Genomic DNA, 21,266 nt, shown 5'->3' with positions numbered 1-21,266 from the left:
TGTTCATCAACTGTCCTTTACCCTCACACTGCCGCCCCGACCCCCACCATCAGTGGCCTTACAGCTTCACAAGTGCAGTGCCCACATTTCAAGAACCTGGAATCATTGCTGACTTCATAGTCATTTCTATTACAACTGAGCCTCAAATCAATTATCCCAGGGCTGGTGAAAAGGACTCAGTAAAGGTGCGTCACAAACCTGATGACCACACTCAGAATCCCCAGAACACATCCCCCATGACATAGCACACATCTACACAGAACAAAATGTCTGAAATAATCAAGACATTATCCCTTTCCCACAGCTCTGCCTCCTGACCCCCTCCTCCATGACTGCCACATTGTCTAAGCTCTCACTATCTCATGCCGTCACCACACCAGCAGCTCCTAAATGACTCTCCTTCCAAAACTTCGACTTTCCTTCTTCAAATCCACCTTTCCCACTGCAAAGGAAACTTTGCAATGACTGCCATCTCTATATGTAGGCTCCAGGCAACCACAAGCCAGATCCAGCTATTCTTCCCCCACACTTCCATCCTGATGGTTCTTTTGGTTTGTTGTTTGTTTTTCAAGACAGGGTTTCTGTGTAGCCCTGGCTGGCTCAAACTCAGAGATCCACCTGCCTCTGCCTCCCAAGTGCCGGGATTAAAGGCGTGCGTGCGCCCCCACTGCTGGGCCTGATGGTTCTTCTGTTTCAGTGGCAAAGCTTAGCACACCCAGCATCTGGGGCAGCAGGGACAGCTGAGTGACCCCCACAGGGACTCCACGGTGAGGAGGATAAGGAAGGTGACCACAGGGCAAAGCCCAGGATGGAATAGAGGGACAGGGGAGGAGCTGCTGCTTGAGGGCCTGGTTCCTGGTGCAGCCAGGAATCAAGCTGCCAACACCCTCCAATGCCAGGCCCTGAACCAGCCACGCCAGCTGTGCTGGCCTCTGCATCAATACACCTGGCTGCTGTGTCAAGGTCCCGGGAGACAGCACAGGTCTGGCCCCTGGGACAGGAGAGCTGCCGGGGAAGACTGCTTAGGCGGCCCTGGTCTGCTCAGGAGGACACAGACGCCGGCCCAATTCCAGTGCAGGAGCAGATAGAATTGGCGAGACCAGCAGTGGCTTTGTGATCTGCCTGAGAGCCCTTGGTCTCTAATGACTCTGTTAGTTATCTTTACGTATTTCCCTGTACAGAATTGCTATATGATAAAGATAGGAAATGAAACTCACAGGCGGCCTTTTTCTATTTCGAGTCAGCTTAGGAAATTGAAATGATACCTGTAACTCCTTTGTCTCTTGAAGTTTTCTTTTTTCAGCCTGTTCAAACTTTTCCTTCCATACTCTTTGCAAAAAAGAAAACACTCAAGTTAAAAACCCACTTGTGGAGGATGGAAATTAAGAGACCACCAGAGAAGCTTGCGGAATCCCGACACCCACTTACCATATGACAACTGAGTTCTACTCTAACGGAGATGGTGAGAAAGATCCAGGAGTCTCTCCCAGCCGCCCAGTCCTCTAAGTGTGTAGCAGGACCTCCGTGTTTCTGGTTCTGAGTGCACTCACCTCTGAATCTCTGCCATGTCTCTCTCCTGCTGATGCAGCTTCATCCTTAAGGACGTTATCTCTTGCCGACAGAGTCGGTACCGTTCAGGGTCAATGTTCCGACTGCTTCTCTGGGCAGCTTTTAACTTTTCAATTTCTGCTTTCAACTCTAAAGATTTGTAAAACAGACATGTGATGACTGGCTGGAAAAAGATTTCCATTCCCCCTTAACCACTCTTTCCTAACCTTTTCCTGATCCCCTCTCACACTTTCCCTCTCTCACTGTACATGTACTCCCTCCATCTCTGTCAGGTTTGTAACTAGGACACATTAGCAAGCAGGCATGGAAAAATAGTTTTCTCAAAATTACATTAAAATTGGAATTAATTAATTAAACCTAAATTGTGGAATATTTTTATAATTAAGGAAATGGGGGAGGGAGGCTTGTTAAAATGCTTGTTGTACATTCTTAAGAATGGAAGTAGCACCTATGTATATGCTGGGCATAGCAGCCTTTCTATAATTCCACTACTTGCAAGGCAGAGATAACTGGCTAGCTAGCTTAGACATATTGGGGAGCTTGGGGCCAACTGAAAGAAACCACCTCAAATAAAAAAGATGGAGAGAAATCTTGGGAGACTCCTAACATTAGCCTTGGGTGTCCACAATACAGCATGCAAACAAATGTGCGTACACACACACTCAGTGTGCACACACATATACATGCAAAATGGATAATAAAATTACACACACTCAGTGTGCACACACATATACATGCAAAACGGATAATAAAATTTGAAGCAATGGTCACCTCTGATCAACTTTGCATTCATGTCCTCGTTGACTTTGGCGATATTGACTATCAGGCGGGCTTGGGTGGCATATCTGAGTGTGCTCAGCGTTTCCTCTATGTTGCTGGCAGCAGGACTGACAGTAGCAATCATGGCTGTTTTTGAATTTCCACCCAGGCTTTCTTTTAATAGCCTTTAAGGAAAAGAGAGAAGCAGCCACTGTTAGACTTCTGGTCTACAACCACCTGGTAGCAGTAACTATCTAGAAAACTCAAATCAATAGAACGGGGAAACATTTTTCATTGACTACACATCTGATAGAGGGCTAACGTCCAATATATATATATATATAAAAACAGAACGTCAAAAAACCAAATAAGCCAACTAAAAATGAGTTCTTGAAAGATAAAAACACAAACGGCTGACATGTTCCACATCCGTAGCCCTCAGGGAAATGTAATGAAAACTACTTTGAGATTACCGCAGTCAGAATGGCCAGACAGCTAGGCTGCTTCCAGTTTCTGGCTGTTCTGAGTAGAGCCAGGAGTGCAGACTTGTACAGCCACTATGAAAACCAGTGTGGTGGCTCCTCAGGAAGCTGGAACGATTCCTTCCAGACAAGCGACACCACTCTTGGATATATACTCAAAGGACTCAGCATTGTGCTACATCCACGCTTGCTCATCTTCTTCATTGCTGCTCTATCACAATAGCCAGAAACTGGAAACAGCCCGGATGTCCACCAACACAAGAAGGGATAATGACAATGTGGGACATTCACACAATGGAAGAATATTAGTCAGCTGAGGAGAAAAATGAAATTATGAAACACACACAGAAATGGATGAAGTTAGAGGAAATCACTCCATGTGAGGTAATGTTCTATGTAAGAGCTCTGCATGCACATTGCCAACATGCAGACACAAAAATGCACACTGTAACATGCACACTGCAACATGCACACACACAAACCCGCACACTGCAACATGCACACACACAAACCTGCACACTGCAACATGCACACACACACAAACCTGCACACTGCAACATGCACACAGAAACATGCAGACACACAAACCTGCACACTGCAACATGCAGACACACAAACGTGCACCCTGCAACATTCACACACACAAACATGCACCCTGCAACATGCACACACACAAAATATTTTTTTAAAAATGTTCTGGCTCGGCAGTGGTGGAGTACGCCTTTAATCCTAGCACCTGGGAGGCAGAGGCAGAGACAGGCAGATTTCTGAGTTCGAGGCCAGCCTGGTTTACAGAGTGAGTTCCAGGACAGCCAGGGTTATACAAAGAAACCCTGTCTCGAAAAAAAAAAAAAAAAGTCCTGAAAACAAGGAATCATTTTTTCTGAATGCTTATCATCTTTCACACAATTATAAAGCAGAAAAATAGGTCGGGTAGTAGTGGCGCACGCCTTTAATCCTAGCACTCAGGAGGCAGAGGTAGGTGGATTTCTGAGTTCGAGGCCAGCCTGGTCTACAGAGTGAGTTCCAGGACAGCCAGGGCTACACAGAGAAACCCTGCCTGGAAAAACCAAAAAAAAAAAAAAAAAAGCAGAAAAATTTCAAATAAAACGATTGGAAGCTGTGGGCTATCTATCTACATTTGTGTTTATTACAAGTTGAACACTACATGCATACAAGGTAATGATGTACCAGAAGTAAAGTGTTCCCTAACTATAAAAACACGGAAGAGCTCTGTGTTAGCTGTTAAGTGCTAGGCAAGCAGAATCATTTAATTCCACTTTACACACGGAGCAAACGTTTGCTGATGCATGGTAAACCCTAACAAGCATACGCAGGGTGCTTTACCTTCGTTCTCTTAGGACTTTACGTTTAACCTCACTGCTGCTTTAAAAGGTTTCTATGTGATCTCCATTTTATAGATGAGGAAACAGGCCACACTATTGAGTTTACCAAGTCAGAGTTTATAAGATGTAAAGCTGAGATTCAACTCCAGGGCCTGTGTGTGCCTACGTGTGTGCGTGCATGCATGTGTGTGTGTGCTCGTGTGTGTTTAGCAGTGCTGGGGTCCGAACCCAAGACTCTGTGCATACCAGGCAAGCCCTCTCCCACCCCAACCCACCATAGCTTACACAATTCTTCTTCAGGGGCTCGAGAGACGCTTAGTGAAAGTGCTTGCTATGCAAGCATGAAGACCTGAGCTCAGGGCCCCAGAACCCACAGAAGAGTTGGGCATGGTGGCACACACTTTGGTGGTTTGAATAAGCCATAGGCTTATATGTCTGAATGCTTGGTCCTTACTTGGTGAAAGGCACTATTTGGTAAGGTGACCCTGTTGGAGGGGGTGTGTCACTGGTGGTGGGCTCTGAAGTTTCAAAAGCCCACGCCATTCTGGTTAGCTCTCCCTCTCCTTCTCTCTGTCCTCCTCCCCTTCTGCCTCATGGCTGTGGATCAGATGCAAGCTCTCAGCTACTGCGTCAGCTCCATGCCTGCCCTGCCTGCTGCTTATCTCCGCACTATGGTCTTGATAGATCTCTCTCTCTCTTTCTCTCTCTCTCTCCCTAGTATATTTTTTTTCCTAAGTTGCCTTGGTCATAGTGTTTTGTCACAGCAAGAGAGCAGTAACTAAGACACACACCTAGACCCCCAGTGCTGGCGGACAAGGTGGACCCCAAAGACTAGCCAGCCATTCACACCAGAGCACTGAGCTCCAGATTCCGTGAGAGAGCTTGTTTCAAAAAACAAGTTGGAAAAAGAATCAAAGACTCCTGGATTCGACCCCTGACTTCTACACGTACATACACAGGCAAGCACACCTGCACACATGTGTGCACAAACACGGATACACCACAAACATACACCACAACCAAAACCAAATGCAGTTACTTATGCTTTGGAAGATACTTGCCATGTAAGAGTGGATTCCCGATATGGAATAAAAACCCTCTTTCCGTTTGCTTGCTCGGAGAGTGCAGATATGACCTTCCCCAAAGTCAGCAAGGACTTGTTAATGCTCACACCTTCCTGTGCATAAGATTTAAAATGGTTATTTTTCTTAGCTTCTCAGCAACAAATGTATTCACAACACACACCTTTCTCCTCATACAATTACTGAGTAAATACTTTCCTCCATAAACTATTGATATTTTGTGACTCAACATTAATTTTCTTTGAAACCCAATCCCAATGCAGTGTGTGAACCACAGCAATCTGTACTAAAGAAAAGACGCTTTTGTTGTTAAGTATATTCAATTTGCACTTTCTTAAAAAAAATGTCCTCGGGCTGGTGAGATGGCTCAGTGGGTAAGAGCACCCGACTGTTCTTCCGAAGGTCCAGAGTTCTAATCCCAGCAACCACATGGTGGCTCACAACCATCCGTAACAAGATCTGGCGCCCTCTTCTGGAGTGTCTGAAGACAGCTACAGTGTACTTACATGTAATAAATAAATCTTTAAAAAAAACAAAAAAAAAAAACAAACAAAAAAAAACCCCAATGTCCTCAGAGTGAGTTTCAGCATCAGGAGAAGAGTGGGGGGGAACGCTGGAGCGCACCTGTGGTCCCCGCTACGATGGGGTCTGAGGCAGGAGGGTCGCTCAGCAACACAGCGAGACCCTGACCCACAGCAGAGAGAGGCAGAGACAAGTGCCCACTCGAGCCCTCTTACCTTCAGTCGCTCCCCACTCGAGTGGGCGGTGGAGCAGCGCTCACTGCCGGCCAGGTCGATGAGGTTGATGCGGCTCGTGATCCTGTGGTCATGTTCCTCCCCCTCCACCACCTCTGTCTACAGCAGCAGCGCGGGAGAGGGTTGAGGGGATTGTAAACGACAGGTCATCAACGTAAGCCTTAAAAGGCAAGCTAGCTAAGTTATAATTGGTTTAAAACATTTATTTCTTTATTGTGTATACAGTGGTCTGTCTGCATGTGTGCTTCCATGCCAGAAGAGGGCCTCAGATCTCATCACAGATGGTTGTGAGCTGCCATGTGGTTGCTGGGAATTGAATTCAGGACTTGTGGAGGAACATCTAGTACTCTTAGCCTCTGAGCCATCTCTCCAGACCCTAAATTATTTCTTTTTAAAACCACCTCTTACTGTGTAGATACATATGTATCCATGAGGTCTATTAAAAACAACACACTGAACAGCACTTCGATTGTGACAAATATTAAAAAAAAATAGCTTACTTTAAAGGAACAAAAGTCTTAACGACGTAGTTCGTAGTTATCTTAAGCGAACAACTATGAATGGAGAAATATTGATTATCTCAGCAGTATAATAAAAAAACATTTCAAATCACTATAAATGTCTAACAGCAGAGAAAATCCAATTATAGTAGAATAAAACTTTAAAAATTAACTCTACAAAGAATTTCTATGCATATGATTGTTAAAAGTTTTGTGAAATCTGATTGTGATCATAACCAACTGAAAGATTATATACCAAAATGTTTACAGAGGAGCCGGGCGTGGTGGCGCACGCCTTTAATCCCAGCACTCAGGAGGCAGAGGTGGGCAGATTTCTGAGTTCGAGGCCAGCCTGATCTACAAAGTGAGTTCCAGGACAGCCAGGGCTACAGAGAAACCCTGTCTCGAAAAACCAAAAAAAAAAAAAAAAAAAAATCTATTACTCTTTTTCTGTGTTTCTCCATGCATGTGTATCTGTGCATGGGTACCTGTGTGTGAATGTTCATGCATATACACACACACACACACACACACACACACGGATCAGGAGACTAACTGAGGTGTTTCTCTTCAGAAGCCATCATCCCACCTTACCCTGAAGCCCACCATGTAGCCCAGGTTGGCTGGACAACAAGCTGGGGGTCTGCCAGTCTGGGCCTCTCCAGGGCTGAGACTGCAAGTCTGTGCTCAACACCTTAACAAGGATCTGGGTCTTGAACTCAGATCCTCACGTTTGTGCTGCAGGTCTGAGCTGCTGTGCCCGACACGTTAACATGGATCTTTAAGCACTTCACTGCCTTACCTCCCTAGTCTTAAAAGCCTCTCCTTTCCTAACGTCTTTCCAAGTATTCTAAAATTGCTGTATATTGTCATACATTGCTATACTTTTATCAATGATATGATAAATTGTTAGTCATCTACTTTTGATAACATAAATTAATGGTCCTGGTTTTTTTTATTAAAAAATATTAAAATACTATATTGTTATACATAACAAGTCAATAAAAGTTAATGTGACATTTCCTAAGATCTATTCACATTTATAACGAAATATCTATATATCTACTTTTAGATTTACAGAAGTAAATAAGACAAACACAAAACAAACACATTCACTCTTATCTATGAAAGTCTCCACCACCAACAGAAGACTTGCACGTGGGACACAGGACTCAGGATCTTAACCTGAGCTGAGCTGAAGCTGCCAGGGGAGGGAAACAACAATAATCCTACGCAGCCATGGCACCTATGAGCCCCAACCATCACCAGCAAGCCAGAGATCACTAACGATGCAATAGTCCATCACAGCAAGCGAGAGATCACCTACAGTGCAATAGTGGCACTCATAACCACAGTTTGTAACCAACAGCTGTCTAATAGACCCCACTCAACAGAAGGGGAACCATGCCTGCAAACCCAGCCAATTATGAGGTCGTGGATCTTAAAGGAGAACCTACTACCACTTTACTAAGTAGCATAACTCCTAGCTGTATTTTAAATATGCATCCTTATATGCACAGGTAAATGTGGCTTCTCTTTGATGACAGACCCTTACAGAAAGCAGAGACAAACTGCTCACAGGGTGCAGGCCCCAACAGGTACGTGTGCCAAACACACACCTGCACTTAAGACTGAGGGAAATCGCCGGGCGTGGTGGCGCACGCCTTTAATCCCAGCACTCGGGAGGCAGAAGCAGGCAGATTTCTGAGTTCGAGGCCAGCCTGGTCTACAAAGTGAGTTCCAGGACAGCCAGAGCTACACAGAGAAACCCTGTCTCGAAAAACCACAAAAAAAAAAAAAAAAAAAAAAAAAAGACTGAGGGAAATCTTGGAAGAGGAGGCAGAAAGGCTGTAAGAGTTGGAGGACCAGGAGACCTGCTGTGAAATTTTGTCTCCTAAAGATGTCAGGAAAGCATCACCTATGATGTCTCAATGGTACAGCTGCCTAAACAAGACCTGAGCAGGGACAATACCAAGAGACATGCCAATCTAGAAAGGAAAAAACCCTTCCGGGACTCTACCACTAGACTACAGGCAACTGAGGCATGCCGAGAGGGGCAGAAGCAGTCTTCTTCAGGGATAAGAGCCATAAGTGTCTATCCAATACTGTGGGGCCAGCCTTGAGATCATATACACACAAACAAGTTGAGTAGTGTGTGTGTGTGTGTGTGTGTGTGCATAAAATAACAATTACAGGAAAAGAGGTCATGCATTTGAGAAGGAGGAAGGGGGCAGCCTGGGAGAGACTGGAGGATGGGAAGGGAGGTAAATAATGTAATTATATTTTAACTAAAAAGTGAAATTGAGTTACAATAAAAAATACCTTGGTCTGCGTCATCACCAGGGTGAACACAGAATGAGACCGGGAGCTTTTATCGTTCATGCCGGTGGCCGCCGTGGCTCTCTGTTTATTTCCCAGTTCCAGCCAGCTCTAGTAAGAAAGAAGTAGGCCAGGAGGGCCTACGGTGACTCACTCAAAAAGATTAAGTAACAGAGAAGCAAGCACAGTTGATGTTCACATACATTTGTAACTTACACACATGCTTAGGTAATTTATTGAAAGAAATGATCTTTTAACGATTTGTGTGGCCATTGCCACTTTTGGTTTTTGCTCTACTTGTTTCTTTCACAGACACGTGCTCCAGGATACCCTTCAGAATCTTGCTGGCCAGGCAGTGCTGGCACAAACCATTAATACCTGTACTCAGGAGGCAGAGGCAGGCAGATCTCTCTGAGTTCGAGGCCAGCCTGGTCTACAGAGCAAGATCCAGGACTGCCAGAATTACACAGAGAAATCCTGTTTCAAAAAAAGAGGAAATCTCTCTCTCTCACACTCTCTCTCTCTCTCTCTCTCTCTCTCTCTCTCTTTTTCTGTAATTTTCTAAAGTGACAGGATGTGCAGTATTTTAGCTGAGAAAATCAGCTAGTTTAGCTAAAACTTAACGTGCACATTCAGTTCACAAGATTTCCGCTTTACTCGCGCCAACAATTTAGGGAAAACAGTCTCATAAATGTTTATCATTGCGCTCTATCTAGTTAAAACGAGATAAAATATAACCAATCTTACCTGAATATCAGAGTAAGAACTCACAACATTCCTGTTTTTTAAGAAGTAAAAAGAAAAAAATGATTTTACTAATGATTTTATTCTTGTTCAATAATTTAATAATCTTTTAATAATTACTCTGACAATCAATAATGAAACAATTCACAAATATTATCACACTAACTCTTCCTTAAGTCATTCCTTAAAAGTCAGGAAATATGATATCGCTTTAAGTTTTACCAGAAATTACGACTTTTTTCCCTACTAAAAAACTTGGAATCTTAACATCATAATATTCTACTTCATAACACCAAAATACCTATCAACTCATATGTACATGTACAATATGCATGCTATTGAACAGAGCTGAATTTATATCAAGCCATTTTCCTTTTCCCTAATGAAAAGCGCTAGGATGCAGAAAGAGAGTCAGTGACTCCCGGCAGGGCTGAAACTCTTCACTTAGCCTCTTAAAGTAACAGGGTAAAACATGAGTTGTAAAGACTCTACGGTGATGCGGGGAGGGCCAGGGTGGGAGGGAGGGGATGTGCGGGGGAGATGAAAGTAGGAAGGAAACGGACATTTAAGTCAGATGAGTCAATAGCTGGTGTCAGAGACTTGCGGACATTTTGAAAGATACAATACAAGAACAAAGAACTAAGAGCCTGCTTGGACTGATGGGAGAGAAGCGTGAGGATACAGGCTTCAAAGCTGGGATGCAAACGCAGTGTGGTAAGGATGCTCTCTCTGAATGCTGCTCTCCCTCATGCTGGCGAGTGGACACTTACATTGACAGACCTTCAACATACGGTCCAGAAACAGGGTGCTCCCTCACGCGCAGCTGGGGGGAGACATTACATCTTTAAGAATGTGACAGATTTAGTAGAAAACACAATTCTGAATCTTTTTTTTTTTAATTCAAGTTTGAGATAGAGACTTGTCTTTACTTTATCCAGAAAGAAATAAAGGTTCTCACAAAATGTGTAAGACACTAAGAAACGTCCTCACCAGAAATGCTTTAGCTGCATAATATACAGACTGTACATGGCTTACTGTTTATTCTTAAGTTAGAGCCTGTAGCGGCTTTTAAGTCTCTCTAAAATAAATCCATTGTAAACTTCAGATATTAAAATTTTCACCTATACAGAGCTGTGGTGACACACACTTTTAATCCCAGCACTCAGGAGGCAAAGGCAGGAGTATCTCTGAGTTCAGGGCCAGCCTGGTCTACAGAGTGAGTTCCAGGACAGCCAGGGCTATACAGAGAAACCCTGTCTTGAAAATCATTTTTTAAAAAAGAGCAAGCTTTTTTTTTTTTTAAAAGCTTTAATCCAAAATTTTTAAATTGTATAGACATCATTGAAGAAAATGTGATTTAAGTTTCTCAGTGTTACCAATGCCAAACTTAAGACAAAGAGATTTTAGATTTTCATTTCTTGTGTTGAGACACCCTTCATAAAATTAAAACTTCAATTCTAACTGCAGTTTTGCTTCGCTTCTTTTTAACTGAAAATCTTTTTCATAGATGAGCTACAAAGCATCAAATAAGTAGATGCTGGGCAATGGCCTTGAAAGTGGGAAGACCTGAGTTAAATCCCTGAGGCCCACACGCTTGTAATCCAGCGCTGGGGAAGTAGAGGCACCAGGCTCTCTGGGGCTTACTGACTAAGCTAATCTAGCCTAACTGTTGAGCTCTGGGCCAATGGGACAGCCTGCCTCAAGGGTAGACGATATTCTGATGACATCTGAGGCTGGCCTCTGGCCTCCACACACAGCAGACGCACATGCATGTGTGGCCCCCTCCATACACACATGCATTTTAAAACATCAAATCCACTGAAATACATATTCTATAAGAACACAGTTTTTAAAACATCCACTTTTTCAGCCCACAGACTATTAGACATTCTGTATATGATTCATGGAGTCTTAATAAATCGTAGGGCAAATATTTTATTTTTAACTTTTAGACAACATCTGATTAAAATTTGTTTTTTGTTTTTGAGGCAGGGTTTCTTTGTATAGACCTGGCTGTCCTGGAACTCGCTCTGTAGACCAGTTAGCCTTGAGTGCAGAGATCCATCTGCCTCCCAAGCGCTGGGATTAAAGGTGTGCACTGCCCGTGCCCTGCTGCTTGCTAAAAAAATTAAGAACAAGCTAAATCACAACTAATTTAATTTACATTCGTGATGTTCAGATACTTCTAAATAATGTAATTAAATTGGAGACTCAAAGGATTTGTTATCACATGAAAGTATTTTTGTAAAAAATGAAGTCATGTTTGAAAGATCCTGAAAGAATGTAAAAGGTCACAGAAGCCCTGAAGTTGACAAAATAGATTTCATTGTTAGCAGAACTAGCTTCACTGATTTAGAAAAATAGGAGCGCACAATGCTCTGGCCGCTCCTTGAACCCGTGTGTCTGCCAATGTTCTGACCGTTCCTTGAACCCAGGTGTGTGCCCACTGCTGCACCTCACTGCCAGGTGTTTGTGATATTGGCTGCTGGGATAGAGTAGGAAAATCTCCCCAGCAACCACAGTCGGGGCCAATCTGGAGTTGCTGCACCTTCATTAGACTCCTTCCTTGTTTCCCTCCCATACCCATTTCTTGAGAAATCAATCATTTTAGAATAGACATTGTTTAGATCTGGAAATCCCCTACTCCCCCCTTCTCCTTTCCCCCTTGAGGACCTATAAAAACTGGGACCCCTTTCCCCTCGGGGTCGACTCCTCTACCCCTGCGTGGGATATGAGTTGTCCCCAGAGCTCTGGCTTTCCCCGAATAAAGCCTCATGTTGTTTGCATCAAGTTTGGTCTCTCATGAGTTCTTGGGGGTTCGCTATTATCCCGAGGCTTGAGTGAGGGGCTCCTCTCAGGTCTTTCATGTTCTCAAGGGATCTCACAAATGTATGTAGTAACATACATAGAAATAAAAACAAATGATAAATGGGGCAGACGGCCCAGCAGGCAAAGGCGCCTGCCCCCAGCCTGATGACCTGAGCTCTATCCCTGGGATCCTCATGATAGGAGAGAAGGGATTCCAGCTGAGTCGTCCAGCCCTCCCCATGCATGTGCCACCCTTCCCCGTAAACAAATAAATAAACGTAGGAAAAATTATTTAAAATCTTACTGGTTGTTTCCTCTGCCCATTTTCACCTTTACAAACCAGAAGATCATGAATTTTTTCATTATAAACTTCAAAGAAGCTCATTTCAAGATGGTAGCTGACCTGAAAGGAATAGAAACAAAGTATCCAATTTACTTTATCCTTGCATCTTTGCAAATCATATGTCTAATACAGGTCCGGATCCAGAAGCTATTGAAGGACTCTTACTGCCAATGTCAAAAACATAATTAAAAGTCAGGCAAAGAGCTTGAACAGAGATTTCTCTGAGAAACACTATAACTGGTAGATAAGCACAGATCAACATCGCCTGTCAGCAGGGAGATGCCAATCAAAACCATGATGAGAAAGCATTTCATACCCATGAGGACAATAAATGAGGCTGGCGTGGTGGCTCAGCAGGACCTGGATTCAGTTCCTAGGACCAACATGACCTTTACCTCCCATTAGACTGAATCCAATGTCCTCCTCTGGCCTCGGAGGGCACCAGTACATGTAGGCAAACACTCAGACACATAAAATAAAAACAATTTTTTTGGGAGGACTATAAAATGGCAATGCCACTGTGGAAAAAAAGTTCCTCAAAGGTTAAGCACAAAGTTAGCTCAGGGCTCACATTTTTACTCTGACAGAATACTGAGTATTCCAATGTAAATTTGTGTAGCAGTGTCAGATATAAACAGCCTGTGGTATTATTAACCAGTTGCAGGAAGGCATAAAGTTCTGACTGATACTTGCTGAAACAGGGCTCCGACAAACGCCAAGTGAAAGAAGCCAGACACATGGGTTACACATTACATGATTCTAGTTATGTGAAAATTTCAAAGCAAACAAAATCAGAGACTTAAGCAGATGAGTAACTGCCTGAGTTTGGAAGAAGTAGTAATGGGACATGACAATTTACTATGTTCAAAGTCTTCTTTGGGGGCAATGGATATTTTTTGGAACTACATAGAGATTGCATTAAGAAGAGCCGGGCGTGGTGGCACACGCCTTTAATCCCAGCACTCGGGAGGCAGAGGCAGGTGGATTTCTGAGTTCGAGGCCAGCCTGGTCTACAAAGTGAGTTCCAGGACAGCCAGGACTATACAGAGAAGCCCTGTCTCGAAAAACCAAAAAAAAAAAAAAAAAAAAAAAAAAAAAAAAAAAGAATTTACCACTAGAAGCTGTGGGGCAATGGTGGCACACACCTTTAATCCCAGGAGGCAGAGGCAGGTGGACCTCTATAAATTGGAGACTAGCCTGGTCTGCAGAGCAAGTTCCAGGACTGTTAGAGTTGCACAGTGAAATCCTGGCCCAGGGAAAAACAACAAAAACAAAAGAAGAATCTGCCCCTTGGGCCTGGGAGGAGGGCCAGCAGGCAAGGGACCAGTGCCTAGCCTGAGGGGACCCACATAGTAGAACAAGGAACAGATTCCTACAAGCTGCCTTCTGAGCCCCAGGAGCACGCAATCTGCCCCACAATGAATAAAGATAATCTTAAAAACTGCACCACTAAAGCGTACACCTTGAAATGGTTAACGTTCTACAAACTTTATCTCCATAAAGCAAGTTTCCTCTAAAGTTCTAACAAGCTAACTTCCAGATAAAGTTCAGTTCAAGCCTGTACGTATTTCAAGTACTTATCACCAGGTCTATGGCTTTAGCGTATTGCTAAGAGTGTAAAGAAATGAGGTGCAAGGCCTTGCCTGCGCTGAGAAATCCAGACGCTCTCCAGTAGAAAACGGATTGTCAAAGCAATGGGAGAAAGCCTTGGCCAGCCATACATCTGACAGACGGTTCGTGTATAGAACATATATGGAGCTTAAAAAAACTAAACCAAGCCGGGCGTGGTGGCGCACGCCTTTAATCCCAGCACTCGGGAGGCAGAGGCAGGCGGATTTCTGAGTTCGAGGCCAGCCTGGTCTACAAAGTGAGTGCCAGGACAGCCAGGGCTATACAGAGAAACCCTGTCTCGAAAAACCAAAAAAAATAAATAAATAAAATAAAATAAAATAAAACTAAACCAAGACAGTGAACAATCTGACTTAAAAAAAAAGTCTACTATGGAACTGGACAGACAGTTCTCACGGGAAAGGACACCAACCAACGTTCTTCTTTTAAGTATGATATACAATTAGACATCAAGGAAATGCAAAAAACCAATCTTCCATCTCACAAAGACAACAAGTGCTGGCAGGGATGCAGAGAGACAGGACCCCTTACTGCTTGTTGGTGGGAGTGTGGATTGGTGGAGCCACTACGGAAATCAGTGTGGAGGTTTCTCAAAAAGCCAAAAATGCAGCCAGGCGTGGGGGCTCATGCCTTTAATCATGGCACTAAGGGGGCAGAGGCAGGTGGGCCTCTTTGAGGCAGCCTGTTCTACAGAGAAAGTTCCAGATAGCAAAAGCCTACATGGTATAGAAAGAATCTCTTTTGTGTTGTATGGAAACATCACCTGTCAATAAAAAGCTGATAGCCTATTAGCTGAAGCAGAAATAGGAGGTGGGAGTTCCGGTAGAGAGAGCGTTCCTGGGATAGGGTCAGAGGCAGGAACAGATTTGCCTCAAACTAACGTGGCAGAACTTAGACTAGTTTAGACAGGATAATTAAGTTACAAGCTAGTCTGGCTTGGCGCATTTCACCGGTGGAGAAAGAACTTACCAGTAGCATGGCTACAAAGGCATGGCTTTTAAAGCTGAGTCGGGGTTCCTACTCTGGCTTTAGTACCCTGCAGTGTTTAGCTAAGTCTGTGCACCTACTTGTCTGTAGAGATACACAAACGGGTACATAGCTACCTTCTTGTAAACCATTACACAGCACAGAAGGAGAGAAACAAAGGAGCCAGGCCTGGCAGTGCACACATGGGAGTCCCAGCACTCAGGAGGCTGGGGCAGAAGAACTGAGAATACAAGGGCAGCCTAAGCTACAGACCAGAACACAGGAGCAGAGGGTGGGCCTACCACTGTCCCCCAGCTTACCCCACCCCACACCTCCCCCAGGCAGAACTGCTTCTGCCTCGGGAACCTCCTTCCCTCTCCCTGTCCATCCACACAAAAGCAGCAAGATCTGGAAATGAGAACGCCATCTTTGAGACTTTGCGATGGGTCTGGGCGGTCACGACTGTGACTGAATTTGAGCATACCTCTGAGGTTTGTTTTTTGGCTATTTGAGCAAAGAGATCTTCACAGAATCTGGGAATTATTCCTGGTTCTTCATTAAGCCCCATCATCCTAGAAATAAATTGCAAACAGGAAGGAAGCAACATTGATTAGTTTGGAAATCTTAAAAAACTAATTTGGGAAAAAAGGTCTGGGAAGGGAATAGAGAACCCGGAAATCGAGACCCATCACTAGTACCTTTGACTCTAGGCTCAGGAACCAAACCTGCCTCATCGAAGCCTTACTTCAAGTCAGGGTCTCACATAGCCACCTAGCTGGCCTCAACTTTTTTCAGGGCATGGGAGCAGGGCTGGGGATTGAACCTGGAATCTCACATATTCTAGGCAAGTGCTCTACCACTAGGCTACAGCCCAGGCAGGTCTTGAACTTGACTCTCCTGCCTCTGCCTCCCACATTTTGAGATTACAGGTATGAACCACCATGCCCAGTTTTTATGTTTCTGAGTTAGCCCTCTGACCTCCTATGGGACACTAAACCCCACTAAACCTCAATTCAGTCCTTAAGTGGGAATGTCAGAAGTACACAGTGGGAAGGGTTACTGTGAAAGTACAGGCAAGGACTTCCTTCTGAGCACCTCTCTCCAAACCCTCCTGCTTAAAGTACGTATTAAAATAGCTTTAATAAGACCCCACTTTAGGAAAATAAAACCAGGTACTTGTATATGACCAAAAGTTCTAGTCAAGAATTTATCCAGTAATTTCACAGTTGCTCATATTGGTTAATACAAAAAAGATTGAGGTGTTTTGATCTACTAAACATGAGAGAGACCAAAATATCTTACTGTCAGTTCCTAGTACACACACACACACACACATCTCTGTGAATTCAAGGCCAGCCTGGTCTACAAAGCAAGTTCAGGACAGCCAGGGCTACAAAGAGAAACCCTGTCTCAAATAGATAGACAGTCAGAGAGACAGACAGAAACATAAGTTATAGCAAAACAGAGACAATTACATTTACAAGGTAAATTATCTCATGTGTAAAGGAGAGCCTAGAGAGCCAAGTGTGTACTTATATCTAGATCTAGTCTAGGATAGCGGATGAGACGTGAGCCCAAATCTGCATGATGTCAAAACTATAATCTTGGGACAGCAAGGTGATTCAGCAGGTAAGCCTGCTGACCTAAGGTCAATTCCCAGAACCTGAAGGTAGAAGGAAGGACCCAGCTTTGCAAAGCTGTCCTCTGCCCTCCACAAACAGGCACATGTACCCATGCACAAAACATCACAGCACACACACACTAGTTTGTAAATTTTAATAAAACAACAGTGGTATTCTTTCTACAACCATGAGGTTTCTGACGAAAGAAAACATAAACGTGCCTAGTTAGTTGTACGACCGATATTACTTACGTATAGGACTTTCCAGAGCCAGTCTGGCCATAAGCAAAGAGACAGGTGTTATAGCCTTCAAAAGCTCTGTCCAGGAGTGGTGCAGCCAGTGTCTCATATACAGTTGTCTGGCTGGCATAGCCAGGGTGACATTCATCAAAAGACCAAAAGGAAACATCGTAAATAAAAGAGTAAACTTGTTTCATATCGGGATGTTCCACAGTTATTTCTTCCCCATTGGTGAAGACAACCTGGGATGCTTTCTCAGTCTTCTCTCTATTAAAAGAAGCGGCGAGAGAAAAGTCAAGGCCCTCTCACTCCTCTGAGTGCCATCTCCAGAGAGAACCAGAAAGGCATCTCTAAGCTTAAGGGGACAATTTGTCCTTGGGGACAAATTCCTGAGCTTGATGTAGAATAAAGAATAAAGAAAATAAAAAATAAAGAAACCAAGGTTGGAGGGTCTCCGAAGTGCATTTTCTGTTCCTTCAAGTGCAGCTACTCAAAGCTATTCAATATTTCAAATTCCTTGTCCGGAAAACCAGTGTTTAAACTTTTCCATGGAAAATGTTTAAAATGTTTCCATCCTATAGCTATTTTCAGTTCAAATCATGAAATGTCTTCTTCCTTTTATAAAAATTACAAAAAAAAGCATGGGGATAAAAATCTAAGGCTGGCATAAAATATAAACAGTCTTAATGAACCTGGAGGACACTGGAGTCCTCTGGATACTATTGCCATTGTTAATACAGGGTGGGGGTGGGGCTGGGGTGTTCTTCCTTGCATGAGCTTCCCTCAGTTAAAATCTCCAGGCTTCATTTGCATCCTTCCTCTCACTTAGAAAATCTTCACTTAGTAGAAAAACCGCCATTGCTGGCCCAGCTGTCAGCCTCTTGCCTGAGAATGTGCTTTAAAATCTACCGTGTCCTCCAAACCATCTGTGTCATCAATCCCTCCCCTCCCCACCCCCACCCTTCACAGCTTCCCAGGGAGTCTGGAGTCTGCAGCCAGGCCCTTCCTTGGTCCTTTACTACCCCACAGTTGCAGTCACCCATCCAGGGCTTTGCTCCTCCCCTCCTGCGGCCCTCTCTACCACCTCTCCCCCTTTCATGGCTGGGACGCTTTTGTTAGTTTGACTTTGTTAGGACAACTCACCAGCATCTCTCTCCCTTATCACTACCACATATTTGCTTAAAACAAAACAAAAACCTTTATATAACTTATTAACTTACCTCGAACTACTCTGTCTTTCAGTTCAAACTCTTTAAGTTCCTTTGCTGAAATAGTGCTCACCAAATCCACTAAGTTACCCACATACTAACAACTAAATACTTACAAGTGTCTGGCAGTGGTGGCGCACGCCTTTACTCTCCCAGCACTTGGGAGGCAGAGGCAGGCGGATTTCTGAGTTCGAGGCCAGCCTGGTCTACAGAGTGAGTTCCAGGAGAGCTAGGGCTACACAGAGAAACCCTGTCTCAAAGAAGAAAGAAAAAAAAATTCTTACAAGCAATTTTATTGCACACTCATACACTCATTTATAAGTATTTTTACTTTTTTTTTTTTTTTAGACAGGGTTTCTCTGTGTAGCCCTGGCTTTCCTAGAACTCACTCTGTAGACCAGGCTGGCCTTGAATTTAGGGATCTGCCTGTGAGCTCTGGGACCAAAGGCCTGGCCTCCACACCCAGCTGACTTTTTAAAAGTCTTATCAATAATCTGTGACTCGCCAACCGCAATCACCTCTAAAGAAATATTCTGTGCCTTCAAGATCAAGTGCGCTATGCCTCTGCATTTATGAGCACTAAGTACCAAATGCAGGTGGTGTGGTTGATGACTGCCGTTCTAGAACATTCTCTGGGGAAGCTATGAGCTTGTGTGGCTCTTTTGAAAGGGAAGAAGACATTCCCAAGCACTACAAGTCAAAGATTTGAAAGGAGATTGCATGAGAGAATGAAATGACTCATTCAGGGGCAACCTCCCCCTGCCCCTGGCCACATTAGGTCCAGGCCTCACTCTGTAGCTTTGCCTGGCCTGGAACTTGTTACGTAAACCAGCCTGGCTTCAAACTCAAAGATCCACCTGCCTCCTCCTCCCAAATGCTGGGATTAAAGGTGTGCACAATCATGCCTGGCTCGGTTTCTAAAAGAGGTATATGTTTGTGTGTGTGTATGTATATATATATATGTTTGTGTGTGTGTGTGTGTATGTATATATATATATATATATATATATATATATATATGTGTGTGTGTGTGTGTGTGTATGGATATAAAATATATTTTAATTTTGTATTCTATTATAAAAATAACCAGTATAACTACAATCAAAGTCTAAACACTGGTGGGCTGAAGATGAGGCTCAATGATATCTACCTAGTACACACGTGGGGTCTTGGGGTCAATTCCCCGTACCAAGAGAAAATGCCAACGACGTTAAAGACACTGGCTTTCTAGAAGCAGAGTCTTACAGACACATCATGTCATGGAATTCTCAGCCTGAGAGCTAACACGCCGGACGTACCTTTTGCTGAAAGGCCTCACGCGCACCGCCACGGTCACCTGACTGTTCTCGACTTTTAAGGAGTCTGGTTCTGTAAAGGTCTTCTGAACTATACTTTTGTCTTCTGGAGGGAGCGTGCTTTCTTGTGCGCTTTCCCTTTTATTTGCAAGAAGAGAACTTTTGGGCCTTGGTTTAACTCGAGGGCTTGCAATCCTGTTTTTCAGTGTTGATAAAGCTGGGCTTTTTGGTGGAGGCAGGTCATGCCTTGGTGTCCATCTGTGTTCTGGGACACATTTTACCGGGGTCCTCGATTCTGAGCTTGCACTTCTGAATGTACTGCCATGTTTCGGGATGTCCTTCCCATTGTTTTTCGGTGTGGATAAAGCTGGGCTTTTTGGTGGAGGCGGGTCATGCCTTGGTGTCCATCTGTGTTCTAAAACACATTTCACTGGGGTTCTTGTATCTGAGCTCCCAAATGTACCGACTTGTTTAGCAGTGTCCTTGCCAGCATTTCCACGGTGTGAGTGTCTTCCTCCCGACACTGGGGTATCAGACTTGCTCTCGGTCTGTTGCACCACTAAGTGTCCTGATCTCATAGCTTCAGTCTGACACTGGGAACCCACAGGCGCTCTACTGTTTGTGTCCCTAACTGTCACCTTTTCATTAGAGGTAGGACATGGGTCTTTGCATCTCGTCAACCCGGTGTCGTTGGAGTCTTTCACGGAGACTGCAGACGACAGGACACGGGTATCATTATTTACACGCTTTGCTGCTTCTGTCCTCGCTGCCTGCGAGGTAGAGTTACTTCCTGGGTTACCTCCCACAGGGTCCAGTGTCTCCCACTTTCCCACATAATCCGCTCTATCGTGCCGCCGTTGTAACCTCAGACTTGTGTCTGCTGTTCTTCTGGTGGTGTCTCCCAACTCACTACCAAGTAAAGACGATTCTTTGTTCCCACAAGTAGCCCTTCTCTGAAGGGTCAGTCTCCCGGGGTCAGAGGTAACAGGAGTCTCTCTTGTTTTTTTACAGGCAGAGATAACATAAGTGCTATTTATGTCGATGGTTTTACTTCCAGCATTCACTAATGGATCATGATTCTCACACTCTGACATATCTGCCTTCAAGTGCAGTTCCAGCCGGCTGCTGTGGACGAGGCCACTGGATGCTGAAATCTTCTGTGAAGAAGAAACCTCCAGGCTACCGACGTTGTGTCTGCTATGCGAAGTGTGTACTGACATCTTGGCGGCAAGCGATTTTTAAAAGGATGTGAAGGATCTAAGCCCTTCAGATCCTTGTCGGGGTGCTGGGCATTTTGTTCTTTTCAGTTTCCAACAAAATATCTGACCGACTACAAAAAATGAAAACAAAAATGGTTACTACAAACTTTAAAAAGAGAGAGGTCTTCCTACTACAGAAGCAAACTCTCAGAGGATGCATTAGACTAAACCACTTCCCACTGCACCTCCACACAGCCTCCTACCATCTCCACCCTCAAAGGACTTCACTTGTTATTCAACAAATATCTACTGAGGGTTCCCTTAGGAGCAAGGCACCCACAGACACTGCAGACTTCAAAGACAAGACCTCCCCATCCTTATTTCCTCAGCCTAGAAGGAGC

General features: G+C 44.2%; 1 protein-coding gene across 3 annotated transcripts in view; it reads right to left on the bottom strand.

Annotated features, from left to right (window-relative positions):
* Kif14 (kinesin family member 14) overlaps positions 1-20,908 on the bottom strand; it is a 61,734-nt gene extending 40,826 nt beyond the window's left edge. The window contains exons 1-13 of one of the 3 annotated variants that reach the window (XM_021160757.3): positions 20,063-20,908; positions 19,670-19,912; positions 17,176-17,430; positions 15,787-15,874; positions 12,669-12,767; positions 10,327-10,379; positions 9,560-9,590; positions 8,816-8,923; positions 5,976-6,092; positions 5,218-5,333; positions 2,341-2,513; positions 1,551-1,698; positions 1,266-1,329 (exon numbers count right to left, since the gene is read on the bottom strand). In XM_021160757.3, coding sequence (XP_021016416.1) covers positions 1,266-1,329; positions 1,551-1,698; positions 2,341-2,513; positions 5,218-5,333; positions 5,976-6,092; positions 8,816-8,923; positions 9,560-9,590; positions 10,327-10,379; positions 12,669-12,767; positions 15,787-15,874; positions 17,176-17,430; positions 19,670-19,912; positions 20,063-20,886 — 2,319 coding nt within the window. In that variant the 5' untranslated portion in view covers positions 20,887-20,908. Of the gene's footprint in view, positions 1-1,265; positions 1,330-1,550; positions 1,699-2,340; positions 2,514-5,217; positions 5,334-5,975; positions 6,093-8,815; positions 8,924-9,559; positions 9,591-10,326; positions 10,380-12,668; positions 12,768-15,786; positions 15,875-17,175; positions 17,431-19,669 lie in introns of all 3 variants that reach the window. The other 2 variants (XM_085830528.1, XM_021160749.2) reach the window with 2 other exon arrangements.
* Between the last annotated feature and the right edge of the window lie 358 nt (positions 20,909-21,266).

The sequence above is a fragment of the Mus caroli genome, unplaced genomic scaffold (genome assembly GCF_978045245.1).
Source record: "Mus caroli unplaced genomic scaffold, Mus_caroli_1 scaffold_1, whole genome shotgun sequence".
Lineage (NCBI taxonomy): Eukaryota > Metazoa > Chordata > Mammalia > Rodentia > Muridae > Mus > Mus caroli.
This window is presented reverse-complemented; position numbering and strand designations above follow the sequence as displayed.